The 18,768-nt window shown below is 37.8% G+C and overlaps 1 protein-coding gene across 3 annotated transcripts in view; it reads right to left on the reverse strand.

The window, feature by feature from the left end:
• Window positions 1-463: 463 nt before the first annotated feature.
• LOC5572533 overlaps window positions 464-18,768 on the reverse strand; it is a 40,676-nt gene continuing 22,371 nt past the window's right edge. Inside the window, exons 2-4 of one of the 3 annotated variants that reach the window (XR_002500139.1) lie at window positions 1,809-1,958; window positions 1,004-1,258; window positions 464-825 (exon numbers count right to left, since the gene is read on the reverse strand). Coding sequence is in view for 2 of the 3 variants with exons in the window: in XM_001654012.2 (XP_001654062.1) it covers window positions 692-825; window positions 1,809-1,958 (284 nt within the window). In the remaining variant the exon portion in view is untranslated. Of the gene's footprint in view, window positions 826-1,003; window positions 1,259-1,808; window positions 1,959-18,768 lie in introns of those variants that run through there. The other 2 variants (XM_001654012.2, XM_001654015.2) reach the window with 2 other exon arrangements.

An 18,768-nucleotide genomic window follows, 5' to 3' on the forward strand; every position in this document is an offset into this window, starting at 1 on the left:
AAGGACGTGGCCGGCGCCTTTATTGACTTTTAAATTTTGAGCTTTTGTGCACATTAAGAATGGTCAGCTAATCCCAAGCCCCATTCATAAAATCTCTGTGCAGCTTCGATCATTCTGGTCAATCACGGAGCAGTAACTATGAATATTACAGTCGTCTCGGCCTATGCTTATGCTTAAATTTAGTCAGAAAAATATAAAGTCTGACTGGAACATTTACATTTTGTGTATTTCACAGAAAAGCAAAATTATGATGAAATTGAAACGTTGAGTCTTTTCATTGTAAATTTCAACAAAATTGACCATTATTCTTAAATGTTAGATTATTTCTATACTCTAAATCTCCCAGTTTGAACATATTAAAGTATCACAGGGCAAAAATACAAGCACTGATTTCATCGAGTCTCTACCCATACCTACTTATGACTACTGATGATTAAATGATAGAGTAGTAAAACACAGAACCTATATTTTACACATGTAATGTATTTCCATCCAGTTTTTTAATAGTTTTATTGAACTGTTGTCTGTAATTTATTTCCAGATTTCAAAAACATTTGTATAATACATACTTACATTAATTAAACACATCGATTATTTGTACTCAGTTTTACACTTGATTCATAAACAACATTATAAATGTTGCATACACCTATGTTTGATCTTCAAATTTATCATTGTCATAGAAATGCATTTAAACCACCAGCACACAACATGTTTCTTCTTCGCCGCAATCAGTTGCTCTACGTGTCAAAGCTTGCGATCGACAATGCGTCATACATTCGCCCAAATGTTCAGCACAGGTATGAACCGCTTCCGATTGTATCACTAAATAAAAATGAAATTGAAAAATAAATTTGATTAGTTGCAAATCATGATTCTAGACATGCGCGGTCAAACCAATCTGAGTAAAATTTCAAGCAGAAGAATCAAACTGTTAGTTTGCAGCCAATTGATGAATTTTCAAATGTCGTAATCCGGAATATTCAAAACATTTTCTGCTCACCTCATTGATGGCGTTATAAAAGTGAATTTAAGCAAACGTTCGGTAGACATATATCGTTAACTAACTTATTTTAAAATTTGTACTTTATATAGGCAAGCTCTCAAGAAAACATAACAAGTCATCATTTTTTGCTGTCACTTGCACAACATACAAGCCCTTCGGCGCAGTCTACGGCTGGCATTTGCTGCACACGATGGCACCATCTGTCACATTTTGCATCATACTGACGGCACCGAAGTCCTTTGGGTGGATTCACTAGAATGATATCATTTGAAAGCATGCTTCACAAGGGGCAACGTCCCATTCGATGTTACTGTTTAATTAATTTTAATTTTGAATTGTAAGTAAACATGAGCAAATGACATATACATAATTGTTTGGAATTATATAAAAAACAAAAAGAATGAACGGTGGATTTTCTTTAATTTAAATTCCTTATGGTATCCAGATAAAATTCAAAGTTCATTGCAAAAGTCGATGATATGATCTGTCCTATTATTTATTTGTTTAATTGCTTACACTATGTTATTTCAGAATAGTTTAAAAATAATATACAACCTCTTCTATTTTATGAAGTGTTACGTTAAACAGTGAAATGGACCGAAAAATGGCATATATCCATGATTATTAAAATGGGGATTTCAAATTCGTTAAGCATTATATTAGGCATGAAAAGTTTCAAATTGGTTAGTAAGCAAACATAATTCTTGTTAAAAAAAATATTTAAGCACTATGAAAAGCTGTTCGAATATAATTTTAATAGATCTATTCTGATCATAACATGCATGGAAATTAGGAAATAAACCTTCATAGCAGCACTCCACACCGCGGTTGGCATTTTCCGGACAAAGTCCTTTAATGGCGGTAAGTGATTTACAGTCGTTTCTCTGAACGCACAGGCCTCCCTGTCTGGCACAGGCTCTTTCAGTTTTGTACACGTTCACTCCTTGGTATGCTAAAATGAGATTGAGTGTGCAGAATGTGGCAACAGAAGGACAAAATAATTAGTCTTACATATATTGAATCTTTCTTATGGGCAATAGAGCGACGTGAGAATCGCTCACTCTATTAATATTTGATTATCATACGCAACAGTCGTTGAAGAAAAGATGCCGAGGAAGTATGGTCGATATGCGATGCGAAAATTTTCATGAAAATCGTGCAATAGAATCAATTGAAGAAATTTGTATGAGAGTTCGTCCATAAATTACGTTTTTTTGCAAACAGACGCCTGAGAAGGCAGTGTGGGGATGCCGCACCAACGACGACCCACTAAAACCGGTCTATGTACTGTTCTTAAGCAATTCTTGTTGAAGTGGTGTACAGTGCACCGACATTACCCTTGGCCTCAGAGCCTTATCTCCCCGGAACCACCTTACGGTATTTCTTCGGGGAGGGCCTGTGCATATAGCACACACGTGTAGCAAAAGTAGCCTAGGCAAACTGCTTCTCCTAGCCAACATAAACAATGTTACAAGGGACCAGCCTCGGCAGGGCTAATCCTCTGCAGACGCTTATTCGGCGCGCCATAGGCGCTGCAATTCTAACTTAAAGTGAGTGACAGCCATAGTTACTGCATTCCAACACTCAGCATCTACACACATTCTCTGGATTATATTGTCTGGGGACATGCGATCTCTCACAACAATGGAACGGGGAAAATCGAACACGACATGCTCCGCTGTCTCCTCCACACCAGCACATTTGAGGCACGCAGGAGATTCTGAGTGCCCAAACCTATTCAGGTACTGCCTATAGCAACCATGTCCTGACAGAAACTGCGTCAGGTGGAAGTTCACTTCCCCATGATTTCTTTTATACCAATCTGACACATTTGGTATTAACCGATGGTTCTAGCTACCTTTAGTGGGGTTATCCATTCCACCTCTGAGCGTTGCCTTTTTACAGGCGTTGAGAACTCCTTTGGTACCCCTTTGGTTGAAGCACTGAACATCTCCCTTGATGATGAGCCCAATGGGCTATGATGCACATGGCCTGTTTAGATACCGTTCGGTAAGCGCTTGCTACTCTTAAGCACATGATCCTATACGTGCTTTCCAACCGCTTTAGGTTTCTGCTCGTCCTAAGTGTTTTGGAACAGATTGGTCCTCCATACCTTCGCATGGATAACGCCATTCGCATTCCATAACATCGGTCCCAGGATACAACCATGAGGTACTCCCGTGATAATTCGAACGCTTTTCTGTCCCTCGTACAGTAGAATCCTACCATCAAAATAGCTTCCTAGAAGCTTACTCAACTGCACCGGTACCTTGAGGCGGTGAAATGCGTAGGCTATCGCTTCCCGGTTCGCGCTGTTGAACGCATTCTTCACATCCAGACTGACTACCGCGCAGTAACGGATGCCGCTTCTTTTATGCTCGATTACCACCTCAGCTGTCTGAACGACCGACTGGATAGCGTCCAGTGTAGGTTTATTTTTCCTGAATCCAAACTGGTTGTTGGACAGGTCGTTCGCATGTTCCGTGTAGTGTACTAGCCTGTTGAGGATCAACCTCTCCAATATCTTGCCTGTCGTATGTAGTAGACAGATAGGTCTTTATGCCGACGGGTCACCTGGTGGTTTCTCCGCTTTTGGTATTAGCACCAATTGCTGGCGCTTTCGTACATCCGGGAAGATTCCCTAATCATAGCAGCGTTGCATCGCGGTACTGAACATGTCTGGATCCGCATTGACTGTTGCTTTTAGGGCAACATTCGGGATACCATTGGGTCCCGGTGCCTTATTTAACGTGAAAGATTTTCGGACTTCTTCCAGCTCTTCGTTCGTTACCCACCACAGGCCATGGGCTTGTGGGGTGGTTCGGGAAGATTATGAATCGCAGTAGCAGAATATCTCTTCATCGGTGACGGAATGGAGGCTTTCCGTTCCAATGACGATCTGCGCATTCGCATCGCCGATGACTATCTTGGCATCTTGTTTTGGACAATCTCTGTAGGCATTATCTAGGCTCTCATACAACTCATCCATCATGTCATCGGGCTTATCGTTTGTTGGCGCATATATGCTGATTGATTAGGCTGTAGTTGAAGAACTTGCCCTTCATTCTCAATGCACAGATTCGGTCCCGCTGTGCGCTGTGGTAGATGATACTTGGATGAAATGTATTTCCTGAAAACCTGTCACGTTCACGCAAACGTTCCGCAGTTCACAAGCCAGGAGCCCAAAACGCACGGGTTCATTCACAATTCTCACGTTTCAAGATCCGACTTTCCGATCGTTGCTTTTTATTTGTTGCCGGGTCGGTTACCGTGAAATCAATCCGTATGCTCTGCTTTTGCCTTTCTTGGTTGTTGTTGTTGTTGAAGAGTTTTCGATAGGCCACCTAATCAGGATTACGCTACCTACATCGTGCTAGAGGGACTGCATCATCGGTGCTGACACGAGACAGCATTATCCGCTTGTTCTTTACATGATGACCACGGTCAATGCCATCACACCATCCACCTTTATAAGGGCTTAGGACATGTAGCCTGGTTCTCAACTGTTTCAGGATCTTTCGGTCATGCTACTATATTGAGTCGTCACCACGGTGTCCACCTCTAGATCTCTATCAATGTACGAATTTTTTTTATAAAATAACAATAAACATATAATAAAACTTGCTTGAATATTCAAAATTAAAAATGACTCACTGGGTCGAAATTGTTGTCTCAGGAGCCTAAACACTTAAAAGATGGCGTCTTCGGCAAAGTTGTTTTATAGCTCAACGGCTATCATTATTGGAGCTAAGGAATTTGAGATTTTGCCACCAGGTGGCGCCAGTGAGCATGAAACTTTTGCTTGTGGATACCCGAGCAAAGTTGGGTAACAAAAAGATAACAAGTTGTGTTATCCGATAACAGGCATTTGATAACATAGTTTGCTTTCATTTTGGTTGAATAAGCAGGCAACATAACAAACGTGATAACAGAAGTTTATACTAAAGATATCATATAAATATCTCATTGTGTTATCATTTGAAACACATTGATAGCAAGTTTTGTTATCCAGCCAATTTCCCTCATTGATAACTCATTATGTTATCAATTAGTTATTAAGATCGAATTTTGATAACAAACATTTGACGTCATTCACCCGTCGGTGGCATCCTCAATCTGACAGCCAGAAATTCGTTGATAACAAGAGTCTTCGTATTAGCTTAGCTTAGCTTAGACTGACTACACATATCAATGGTTGCTATTCCGTGATTGACCGAAGTCAGTGAAAATGCACAAAGAATCAACTAGAAGTTCAGCTGGGATAGGCCATAATCTTCTTCAGTGTGCATAATTCAGTGCCTCTATTTATACAAGGTCAATAACGGCGCCGGCCACGTCCTTGCAGTCAGGTGGGATTGAGGGAAGGAATGTTAGTGTGTAACCTTTGCTATTTGGAGACCGTGTTTGCCTCTGCATCTCCACAAAGGTTACTGGGAGGGATGTTTGTTAATGGGGAGGATCGTTGGGTCAAAGGATTCATTTTGATAAGCGATTAGACCATGATAAACAATGATTTGTGAGATATATACATGCTTATACGTAAATATAATTGTTCATATAATTTTTATGTAGAGGAAAATTATGCCGACACTTGAGGTGACGAACCATTCAAAGTTTGTTGAACAAATACCTAAATGTAACATTCCTACAGCTGTCAGTACGAAAGCATATGTTATTATATTTTACTCATTTGAAAAGAAACAAAAGACTCAATTGGTTGGGACATCATAGAACACTCTTATTCTTATGCCGACACTTACAGTGGCGAACCATCCAAAGTTTGTTGAATAAAGTGAACCTTTCGCAAGTCTACACTTGTAGTGTCGAACCATTCAAAATTTTTTTAATTACAAAAATAAAGGTATATAAGGGGTGTTCTGAAAAAAAAAATGTTAAACATAAATAAATCATGAATCAGAGTTTGTGTCGACACTCACAGTGACGAACCATCCATAATTTGTTGAAACATCATATTTACAACCCACCATTGTAACGATTAAATGTGCAGTCATACATATTTTATAGATTAGAAATAGTAGCATGAAACGAGCTCACCAATTGATCCGTTATCCTTGACTGAGCAGCCACAATCCACTTTCAGCTTCACTCGTTTGCTCGGCTATAAAAAAGCACTCAGGAAAAAAAAAATAAGCGCGCGACCCAAAAAGAATAAAAAAAAAAAGTACTGTTCGGGCTTTCTTGACGCACTGCCCAGGAGCAAGCGTCAAGGTCGAAGGATCAAACAGAACTAACCGATCGCGGCACTTTTTCAGTTACTCCAACCGAACTCACCGATCACGCCACTTTTTCACTTACTAGACCAACGCGCGACATGTTTGATCCTGCCCACGTCGCTCGCCCCGGCAAAAGCAAGTGCCAAGGTCGAAAGATCAAACAGAACTCCGTTGATAACAAGAGTCTTCGTATTGATAACAAAATATAACAAAATGAAATCATGATGAACATCTTGCTATCACTATGTTATGCGGATGTTATTCGACTTTGCTCGGGTATCTTGGCATTTTGCCAAATCAGGTAGATGTCGTCTTCGGCAAAGTTGTTCAGTAGCTCAAAGACTATCATTATAGGAGCCAATTAATTCAAAATGTTGCCACTAGGTGGCGCTGGTGCGCATGATATCTCAGAAACTTGACCACTCAAAATGATGGCGTCTTCGGCAAAATTGTTCATCAGCTCAAGGACTATCATTGTTAGAGGCAGTTGATTCAAAATTTTACCACCAGGCAGCACTAGTGAGGACTATCATTATTCAAACCAAAAGATTCGAAATTTATCCACCAGACGGCGATAGTGTGCAAACTTTTGTATTGCAGATATTTCTGGATCCTGACTACTTATAAAGATGGCGTTTTGAGCAGAGTTGGCCAGTAACACAAAGACTATCTTTATTTAGGCCTGAAGAAGGGGTAAAATAATGATAGACCTTGAGCTACTGAACAACTTTGCCGAAAACGCTATGTTTCTGAGTGGAGAGGCTCTTGAGATATCTGCAAATCAAAAGTTTCAAGCTCACTAGTGCCGCCTGGTAGTACAATTTGGAATCAACTTACTCGAACAATGATATATCACAACAATATATCGATTTCAAACTGTAGTCTTCTTGAACAGTATATAGTACGTTAATTGTTACGTGACTTCTATGTATATTAGTTGATTTTATCGTATTATAAAGGGCCATACTGTAAACGAAATTTGTTGAGTATTATTCTTAAAAAGATTATTGAGAAACACATTTTGGTCTGGTGTCGATAGATGTAAAATGATAGCATATAGAACACGGCTTTTGTACAAAGTACAACAGAGTGACAGCCCGAAGGTTAAGAATAAAAAAATCCATTCCAACTAAATTTGGGTCCCCAGATTTGAGATAATGACATCACAATTCTTGCAATATGTGTATTAGACCATTCCAAAGTTCAACTTTGGAAATCTGCATAATACGCCTTTCTTGAAAAAACACGTTTTTCAAAAGTATACAGTTTTATGATTCAAAAACTATACAAGTTAGTTATGCTGTACGATTTGAAAACCAAGTTCAGTAGTTCACATTTAATTATTCAAAACACTTCATACACTAAAACTTACTACATAAGCTTAGCAGTTGATATATTTGTGCAAAATTAACCTTCTTCTTCTTCTTGGCATAACGTCCCTACTGAGACTGAGTCTGCTTCTCAGCTTAGTGTTCATAGAGAACTTCCACAGTTATTATGAAATTTAATGTCACGTTTTTTTCTTCTCCGCGAGTGATTTCAAATCGGCTGGTTTGAGAAATTATAAAATGGCTGATTCGAAAAAAGCTGAGATTTTTTTTTTTCATAATAAGTGCATTTTATCGTGACCTACGTTAACTTGGAACATTCGTTGTTGCGGAAAGAAAAACAGAAAACAACGATCGGTGGGAAGTACTGGAACACTATGGATGTGTACTCGTTTCCGTGTTTCAAGTGTTGCTGCTGTTTCCGAAAATAACGGACTTTCGTCAATTTGTGGGCCCGAGTACAGGCGGAGGAAGTGACCTTGGCTTGTGGATAAACCAACAATCAGTCTTGGCACCGGTTACATAAACAGCAGACGGAACAATTCGTCAATAACCCAAGGCCCCCAGAAATGAAAAAAAAACTCCCATCGATTGCTTCAAGCGTAACTTACAATGATTGGCGGAAAAGCGGGGTCTATGATCATTGAATACGGTATCATCAAGCATTGGTGTTCAACTGAAATCTGGTGAGATCGTTTTTAATAATCAGTATTATAATTTTTATTCAAATAACATACATGGTTTCACTTTTGGTAGTTTAAAACATGTTATAATATTCTCTTTTTTCTTATTTTAATTGTACTGAAACCTTTTGTAGAATTATTTTTGAAATTATGTTCATTATATTGCACAAATGTTTTTAAATTTATGGGTAACGGTTTCGGTTTCTGTATAGCAGGAAAGGAGCAATATTATTTTTCATCTCGTTTCAGAGAGCGAGCAATGGCGCTTTAACCAAGGCTCTAGAACCAAGACATAAGGAAGAAATGCCTATGTCCCATCCCAGGAGAACAACAATGAGGTGTGCATTAACTTTCTTAGCAACGCCACTTCCAACGATTTTACCTATAACCCTGAATCGAAACGGTTGGTACGGTTGTCCCCGTTTCTTCCTTCTTTAAATTGAAAATGTTGCGTCTATCAGTTTATTCATGCGTGAATAACCTAATCGTCACGATTTTTTCAATCTTCTTCAACCCCGAAGTCTGCACAGTGGGCCTAGCCATTTTAATATTTGTATCATATCGCTGATATTCTGCAAATATTAATACTGACAAGAAAATACCTGAATAAATTTAGGTATTTCCAGGATGCTTTTCAATATTGGCTGTGCAAGCGCTTAGAATAGAATAGAATAGAATAGAATAGAATAGAATAGAATAGAGAACTTCCACAGTTATTAACTGAGTGCTTACTTTACCAAAGTTGCCATTCCCAACTTACATTGACAGCTGAATAACAGCATATTCAGCTAAAAAACTGTTTATTCAGCCTCATTTAAGCTGTATAAATTGATATTCAGCTATCAATGCTACCTGGGTTTTCACATTCGTATATCGTGTGGCAGGTACGATGATACTCTATGCCCAGGGAAGTCAAGTAAATTTCCGTTACAAAAAGATCCTGGACCGACCGTGAACCGAACTCAGACATTTTCAGCATGTCTCGCGTACTCTAACAACTCGTCTAAGAAAGCCTATGAAAATGAAATTGTTTAAAATCCACAGAAATCTTTGAACTAGAAAAATGAGTTAGAAAAATGTCTGTAAAGCAAACGAGGGATTTAGCATCCTTAGAAGGCATTACTATTTGGTGACGACCTGATCAAATTCGCCCCAGTATTCAATATGATTCCGGATTACGGTGCTTTTGCTAGCAACGATTATGAAACGATTATGAAATATCCCAAGCCGTGAACTTTCTCGCAACAGAAAAATCATTTTTCGTTTGTCTCACGAGTCTTACCTTCAGTCTACTTAGTTCTCCGAGCATTACGGTGCCGTTGATTTGAAACGATATGCTTGTCGTTTGGAGGAAGGGCTGGTGCTGGGATACGGTAAGGCTTGTGCATGTCAGACCAGATCCGAACGATGACGACATTATTGGTCCCAATAAAAGGAACATATATGTTCTCGTAACCACTCAAAATAAGCCGAAAAAATAACAGGGATTTTCTTTTGTATGGGTTGTTGAATGTTGGTAGACCCATAATCAAAACCTTATCAGTGAACTATCTCGTGAAAAGTTTGTCTCACGAATCTCACGTTTGAGGTTTCCATGCAAAATCACAAAACGAAAATGATTCTGACATTAAACTCGTTGGAAATCCGTCAAAACTTAATTTTGTTTTTTGTGTCAGAAAACTGTTCTAAGAAACAATAGAGTTTTATTTTCAACGCACTAAAAATAGGTTTGTGATCTCTTATTGACAGAAATTGTATGTTTTTATCATTAATGAGTTGATGAAAAAAAAACATAAGAAGTCAAATTTTCAAAATGTTCAAATTATCAAAAACATTCACCCCACTAATAATAAGCTCTTGCAAAGCAAGCGAATTTAAAGATTTCCTAAATGTATGTGTAAATCATTAAGGACGATACTTATCAAAATGACTTCGCAGACCCCCTGATAAGTCAAGAAGCCCCCCTTGGGGTCCGCGGACCACCGGTTGGGAAACTCTGATGTAGATATTATGGTAGAGTTTGCAGATATTGAAGACTTCAACATTAGAGTACAGCCAATGGTATACACTATAAACATTATCAAGTATTAGAAGCGCTGCACAGTGCGTTGCCTCATTGACAAAAATCAATTTTCAAGTTATTTTATCCGGCGATAATAAGTATCCACAAGTGTTTATAGATAGCATCCGCTATTGAAACAAGTATTTATAAGCTTTACAAAGCACTAAAATAATCACAACAAGCTTAGAAAAGACAGTTGTCGGAGTAGCAGAAAAACTGAATGTTGTCGCATGTTTTCAGCATCCCTTTCAACTAGTAAGGAGAATGTTGAAACCAATATATTCAATCAAAATCTAAAAGAGAACATGGTTGAAGATTGGTAAAGTATATTTGATGTAATAAGAAAATTAACTTTAACTTTGAATATGAGAAATAGGCAAGTTGAGTTGGTTATGAAATCAAACATGTGAAATACTAGCATGTAACTTTGATTATCGATTCAAAAAAAGTCCCACCGAGTTCCACCCTAAATCAAGCACAGATATGTTTCTTAGAGTGTCGTCTAAGAAGTCTGAGAGATACAGCTGCAACTTTCTGCAACTCTTCGAGATTTTTGACTATTTTTAGGCATACTCCTTAACCAGCATAAGTATGAAAATGAGTTGATTGGGATCAAAAATCCGTAAATCTTGCAACGCTATATGGCCTCGACACAACCTGACATTACACCATAGCAAGTTTAAGCCTCAAATGATATATTTTAAAAGTAGTTTCCTAGATTTCATCAAAATGTTATGTTAAAAACTGGAAAATAAAAAATATATGCGATTTTTTTGCATAAAGGCTTATAAGTCACTTTTGCAGCTACGAGTGAGAAGAGACATATTTGCAAATAACTTCTAACATCATTATGAACAATAATAGTCCTAATTGCAAGCTTTTTCTTGGAAAATTATGAAAATGGCGCTTGAGACAGTTTTGCGATTATGCGTATATTATAGGTCATTTATGCAAATTCAAGCTTTTTTAACCAGAAACAACTTTTCCTTCCAAACCAAGGTGCTCAAATGGCTTGATCTTCCAGTTTTGATTTTTGACCCGCATCTCCATACATTCAACGCACTGTGCGCTGCTTCAGAGGCACGTCCCCCGCCATTTGATTGCATCAAACTGATATATGTAGTAAATTAGGATCATAAATCAGCATATGAGCTGATAAACTTGCATGAAAGTTGACGGAAATAGTTAAATAATGCATAAGACGTGCAACGACATTTTTGCAAACAGCAATAGACGCAGCGATTTCAAAGGTATATAGCGATATTTTAGAACTTGAAACAAAAACTTGTTCCGCAGTGTTATCTTCAAAATTATCATTCCAAATAAATCCTTACCGACAGCTATCAAGGCGGGGGCAATATTCGTGTTACCGAAACATTATTCAAGGTACGGAAACGACCTTCCATAGGACTAAAAAAAAAACTGTCAGCAAAACATTTTCCATCACAGTGCGTGATAAGGAATAGTCGAATAAATAACTCCCCTACAGATGCAAAGAAAAGGGAGATAAAATGCACCACAAGAGAAAATTATCATTAAATTGAGTGGGCTTCTCAGTTAGCGGACGATATTTTTATACAGTCACGACGTTCCAGCTGATCGGTTGTGGCCAGTGAGTCAAATTGTAATCAAAACACACGAAAAACAAACAACAACAAAATTCTCGAAAATTGCAATGCGAAGCCCAGAAAATCGCCTCGCACGCGGTAATCGATTATTGCCATGTTCTGTTCAAGTGGTGATAAACTGATGTTGCGGAATAAAATTGTTGCAACAAGAACAGGAAATGACAATGTCTTTGATGTTGCGTGTTGGGTGACAATTGATTCACTGGTTGTAGCCTTCTACAAGATTGAAACGACATTGTCTATCATTTTTTCTAAGTATTCCTAAGCTTACCTACGGTGCTTAAGATTTTAGCTATAATTAAGTTATGGATATCTGTTTATAACATTTTGTTTCGAAGCAGCCTGATAATGGAAAATATATATAAAAAAAAAATACCACGCAGGATCGGAAAATGGCATCGTCTCCTACCCATTCCAACAGACCATTCAACGATAACTATGTGGATTATGGAAACACCGACCAAGATCAAAAACGATTTCGTTCTATATGTTCCCATTTCTGCGTGAAGCATTTTTGACAGAAATCCACCACCTACGCAATATCGAGGTTTGGTGGAGATAACAACCTACTAGTCGTAAAGCAACCGCCAGCATTATGTTTACCAGCGCTTGTACTCTTATTATAAGAGGCTTTAGAGTGGCGGCGCTGCTAGAGTGCCAGTGTTGGCTTTATCCGAAACCAGCAGCTTCACCAACAGAAGCGTATGATGGTAGATAGCTAGTGGTGGTGTCTTTGCTACTGCTCTTGTTGCTGCTATTGGTGTGTCCGTTTAAGTGCTGTTGAATGGCGGCGAAAACAATAAGCTTTTCACACTCTGACAACAATGGCAAATATTTGTTCTCTATTTTTTACCAGAGCGTAAACGCGACCAGATAGCGACAGTGATAGAGGTTGAACACTATCTGTTAATGGTAAAGAGCGGTTTTAAATACTGGTCGATCACCATTTATTATGCCTATACAGATATTTAGTAGTTGTCATAAACCAGTTTTGTTGATTTACTTTTTTTCATGTCGAAATTCAAGGATAACATAACATGCGAGAATAAAATTCAATTTATTCCTAAATCAAAACAAGCGACTTTTCAAACAGTGATTTCCAACATGACCTTGAACGATCGCAAAGCTAATCTAACAGTCATTTATTGAAACGCATAGCATGTTAGCATTGAACTTAAATAGTTTATCCAAACTGTTGAATTCGGTATAAAGTACGCAAAGTGTTGAATTCATAAATTTCACAAACAGTGCTCACACTTTTTCGATTTTCCATACAAAATGGTCAACTTTGGATGCTCAGATTTCAGTTATTTGTGGACCGATTTGAATGAAATTTTCACAGCACGTCAGACATAACTTTTAAACAATATGAACAATTTTTAGACAATATGAACAAGTTTGTTCAAGAAAGTTTTATGTGCAGGGCTTTCCTATTTTCAGATAAATCGTTTATAATTTTTCGTCAAAAATTTCACTTTCGTCAAACCGTTATTACTTTGAACTCGTGATTGGAAAAATCTCTCAAAAATATATGTTAAAATTCATGTTATGTCTGACGTACTGTGAAAATTTCGTTCAAATTGGTCACAAATAAATAAGATCCAAGCCTCCAAATTTGACCATTTTGTATAGAATATCGAAAAAGTTGCAAATGTTTTGTCCAATACTGTGAAGTTAAACCACATGTCAAAAAAATAAGTGGATATCATTGCTTCAATCTTTTCATTTGCTTAACTACGCGAAAACTTATAGGGGCTCATTTGCTTAACTACGCGAAAACTTATCACTCAATCCTTGGTAATAATCCTTATAAAGATCAAAATAAGAATTATACAATTTCCCGAAGAAAACCCCAAAACCGAGGCAACGCTATTACCATCGGCCACGTAGGCGTTGTGAAATTAAGCTCATTTCTATAACTCACCAAAAAGGCAGAGTAGGACCTATGCCAATATTGCTTTACTTGCATACGGCTACGGTGGGAAAAATCGCACCGGAAAAGTATGTAGAAAAAAAAGGAGTGGAAAATCTCATCTGCCTGAAATTTACCGCAAAGAATCGACACAACCCTTGGCGCCGTCATTCGCCCAACATCCGTATGTAGAAATGAAAATAGATGAAAATTGTTATCAAAGAATTATTTTTATTATGATGTTATTAATGTTAATAGCCTTAGGTAGACGACGTGTAAGACGTGGCATGATAATTGCCGTTTATTTTAGCTCACGCTAACGCGCGAAAACGACCACGGCTCTGCCACCATTCGGAACACGATCCTCATCTGATAATAACTGCGGAAAGGTGTGTGGATGCTGCACGACGCACAGTGGCAAGAAGCCGGACAAAACCTCAGAATTTGACATCAAAATTTTATACTATTTTTTTGTGTTTCTAATGTTATAACTAAGAAAAAGACAAATTTTCTACTCAATTGACCAGGGTAACATTGATCAGGATGGTCCGTAAAAAATCGAATATTGTTTTAAGACAAACATTTCTAACATGTTAATGGTATAATCCAATTTTTTTTATGTTTTTTTTGTACTTTTCGAAACAATGATTGCCGTGTTTATGGATGACACCTACCAAAGATTTATTCCTCACATGAGATCTGCAAATGATCCAAGCAAGGGAAATACTGCCAAAAACGATTCCGTAGTATGTTCTATTAAGTAAAATTTATGAATTACCACGAAAAAAATGGTAACATCGATCATTGTTATTTATTATCAGCTAAAAAACGCCTAACATATGTTTTCAAACATGCTAAAAATTTTCAGAAAACAAAAGTCGAGGGAAGGGTGTTTTTTTGTTTTCAAAATATGGAATTTGCAACATTTAAATGATTTATTTTAAAGAACATCCAAAAAAACTGAAACAATGTTGCTACCAGTGGACGATTTCTCGCGTATCTTTTCAAAACAATCATCTTATTTGTGTTACTGATGGCTTTTCGTACTCATGCTGCGTGCACTAGAGCAGCAAGCTCGATTTTGCGCACGGCGTCATCTACGCCTAATACTTTCAGGGCCGTTAGCGTCCACTTAGGGTCCACTTACGGACTTCAAATGTTTACCTGATTTTTTTCTTACCAAAACGAGCACTTTACAATGACGAACTTATAACATTTAACATTTTCGAAAAAAAACAGGAACGGCCTTCTGCACAATCGCATAACATCATAAATTTGAGAGCCAAATTGCAATTTCAATGCAAAATATTTTAAGATTCCCCTAGCATTGCTTTCGAAGACGCTATAAGAAATGTATTCACTCTAGTTGAAATTATAGATTGTTTTAGGTGTGTCGGCTTTTGACAGATGATCGTTTTACCCCACTTTACCCTAATGAAAAAATATAATAATATGTTCTGTTATGTTTGATGAAGCTCTGGAAATTTCAGCATGATTGGATGATTACTTCATGAATTAGATTGAAATTATCAAGTGTAAGTTGAAAATAAATAATTAAACTTACCCCTAACTTTAAAAATACACAGGATATGTAAAATGAACGCCAAAAATGGAATCAGCATACATAAATTGTTTTAAGGCATTTTGGACTATTGTTGAGATTTTGTCCGGCTTTTGTACGGAGGCCCGCCACTGTGCGACGGCCTATTGTATACCGACGGAAGGAAGCTTTCCACCCTGAATGAAAGTAGATTGTTGAAGATGAGAAGAGCAAAACCCTGGAAGCTAGCTTCCGATATCATACGAGCATTTCCTATCGCTTATGCACACATCCATAGATACTTAGGCTCGCAGACATTCGTTTAGCACCTTGTTCCGCCTGCTTTCGGTGCGGTCTCTTCGTTTATAATATTTATTTTCATCTGGGCATCCGACTGAAGGGCACACGTAATAGCTGTGCCAACCTATTTTTCTGCGAGGCGTTGCAATAATTTCCTACTTTCTGAGCTTCCCACCATGTCTGACTAAATTTTGCTAGTTCAGCATCCCAAGATAATTGTACCTTTGTGCTTTAGTGAATGCTAATAGATGAAGCCCGCTGGATATTCCCAGAGCACGTTTTGGTTCTTGGATAGTCAACTCAGACGCATGTATGTACCATCAAATATTCACGGAAATTATCCAAACTAGGCAGGATTAGGCTTATGCAATCTCAGCAAAAAAAAAAGAACAGCCTCGAACGAACTGGTATCTATCAGAAGTCGCCAAAGGCGAAAAAGTACAGAGTACACTATGTAAAACGCATAACGTGAATCCATATATGAGATTATTCAAATAACAACATATTCATAATTCCACCCTTATTTAACCTCAGGCTTAAGACTGAAGAAGAGCAGCCGATTATCTCGAAAACACAAGATCACCTGCACCATTGCTCCGGGTAGCACAGGAAGGGCGCCCTGGTACTCCACATGCTCCATAGATAAGTTTTGCGGTTCGACATATTTTGTTATTAATTATTGACACAAAACCATGTTATTCGTAACCGTACGTATTCTACATATATTTCGATCCATTTTCAATATTCACAGATCGTAGAAGTAAATTTTAGAGACATTTAAGCTACTGCTTTTCCCTATGAATAATAAACTAAGAACTGCAGGTAGGTAACATCAAAGTCAATAGTTTAAGAGCATGGCAATTTGAAAAAAAAAACTCACCATCTTTTCAAGCATCGGTTGCTTCGTCCATCAAATTTAGCCACTTGCATGGCAGGATCGCAAGGCAAATATTTCTAATCTAGCCCCAAGCATACCGCAGAGAAGCATGACTCAGGAGCAGCAATCTCGACAGAGTCTGCCTCCGTCCTGGACTATTAAACTTAATTTCAATCATGAGACCCCCAGCTCAGTCATATAGCTACGTCCAACGCGGTCTAGAGCTGGTGATTGCAGGCCACTTCTCTGCTCTATAGTGGGGAAAATACTATCTGCTAACGAGCTAGTTGCCTTTACACTGCAGAACAGCAAAAGCATCGTGTTCGGGAAAACGGCAACCAACCAGCCAACCGGTTGTCGTCATCATCATCGTTAGCACCGTTTCCGCATCCAGAAAGGCTGGAGGCTAGGACTTTCTAAATCCCACTTGAGCATACTCTAGCAACACAAAATCACCCCGCACTTTCGTACTCGAACTCGAACGCTGCGCTTTTAGGCGGGACATTTTTGTTCTGTTGAAAACTGCTAGAAGATATGAACAGTGAACACCCTTGAAAAAATCGCTAGGTTTTCCGGTAAAATTAATTGCATTAGGGGGAGATCCCCCAGTGCCGGACAGCACCCAATACCGGACAAAGTCGAAACTTTGAGAAATCATGGTCTAATCAAGATGTTGTATCAGTAGAAAAGAAAGCTCTTATGTAGAATAGTGTTTGCGTAGAATAACACATCCTTGAAATATGCATGCCTTTTTAAAAAAGTAGAAAAGTATGAAAATCTTTTAAAAATTGACGTATCTTCTTAATTTTGAGCCTATTTAGTAATTATTTTGAATATGAAAAAATACTTTGGATCCCGCAAGCATGATCGAACATAATCCTAATTTGATAGTATGAATGTATTTTGTACCATAATTGAAGTAAATATGGACAAATTACAATTTTGGTTAAGCACCCCCTGTCCCTCAGTTTCGGACAGCTTGATTTGTTATATGATATCTTTGAAATTATTGCATCAGTGTCTCAAAATAGTTTCATTTTTCATGGGTTTCGTCGATCATGGTATCAAACATGCAATAAAATTAAGAAGAATGAACATTCAGAACAACATCGTTAAATGTGCTATTTTTCATCATATATGAAAGAGGTTTTTGATAGGCATCTTGCAAACTAAGAAAAACTCAAATTATTCTTGTAAATGTTGCAAATGCATTGAATTGGTAATTATAAACTATTCCTATAGTGTACACATTCAATGATGTTCAAATTTATAGAATTCAAGGCATTTCCAGATCGTGTCCGGTATTGGGTGCCACCTTTCAAGATCGATCAATTTGGTACTAAAATATATCATCAAAATGCAATGTCAAAATTCATATTTATATTTTCAAATTTATTTTTGTACACTATAAAAATGATAATATCAATCATAAATGCGTAACACGAGCCCATACAATCAATATTTATCGAATTATGAATTTAGAGGCTTAAGTGTCCGGTACTGGGGGATCTCCCCCTAATTGCTCGCGGTGGTGTAATTTGCGAATAGCAACGAAAATCAACGATTTCATAAGGACGAAAAGTTTACGTAAAATATCCGACTGAAGATGGTGCACGCTGTTTCCAAAGGAGGATATTATTCAACTTTAATGTACATGAAAGTAGGTACCTTAGATTTTCACTCACAGAAAGATGCGTTCGATCATAAGAAACAAGCTATTGAAAACCGAGAAGTATGTTGTCTTAGGTTTTTTGAGAAATCGTCTTTTGAAATGTTTCAAAGTTATCCATAGAAACTTATATATAAAAATCAACGAATAATTCAACTTGTTTGAAATCAAATACAATATAGTACACCTTAATGATAATGATAATGATAATTATGATCAGTAGTAGTTAGTAGTATGTAATAGGTTGAGGGATGAGTGAACAAATCGTCCTAATAATATTGTGAATTTCTTTCACCACTGGACTATCGCAGAAGTTTTTACAAGTGCGGAAATGTTAATAAAAGTGCACGATTGGTTCAAATCCTGTCGGTGTCTTCAGCGGGGTTATTCATCGAAGTCCAACGAACAACCCCGCTGAAGACGCCGGAATAATTCGATGCAATCCCGCACTTTTATTCGCATTTTCGCACTTATGAAGCCGCACTTCGCAGTCCAGTAGTGAAAGAAATACATAATACTACAGATATGC

This window comes from Aedes aegypti, chromosome 2 (assembly GCF_002204515.2).
Source record: "Aedes aegypti strain LVP_AGWG chromosome 2, AaegL5.0 Primary Assembly, whole genome shotgun sequence".
NCBI classification, from domain to species: Eukaryota; Metazoa; Arthropoda; class Insecta; order Diptera; family Culicidae; genus Aedes; species Aedes aegypti.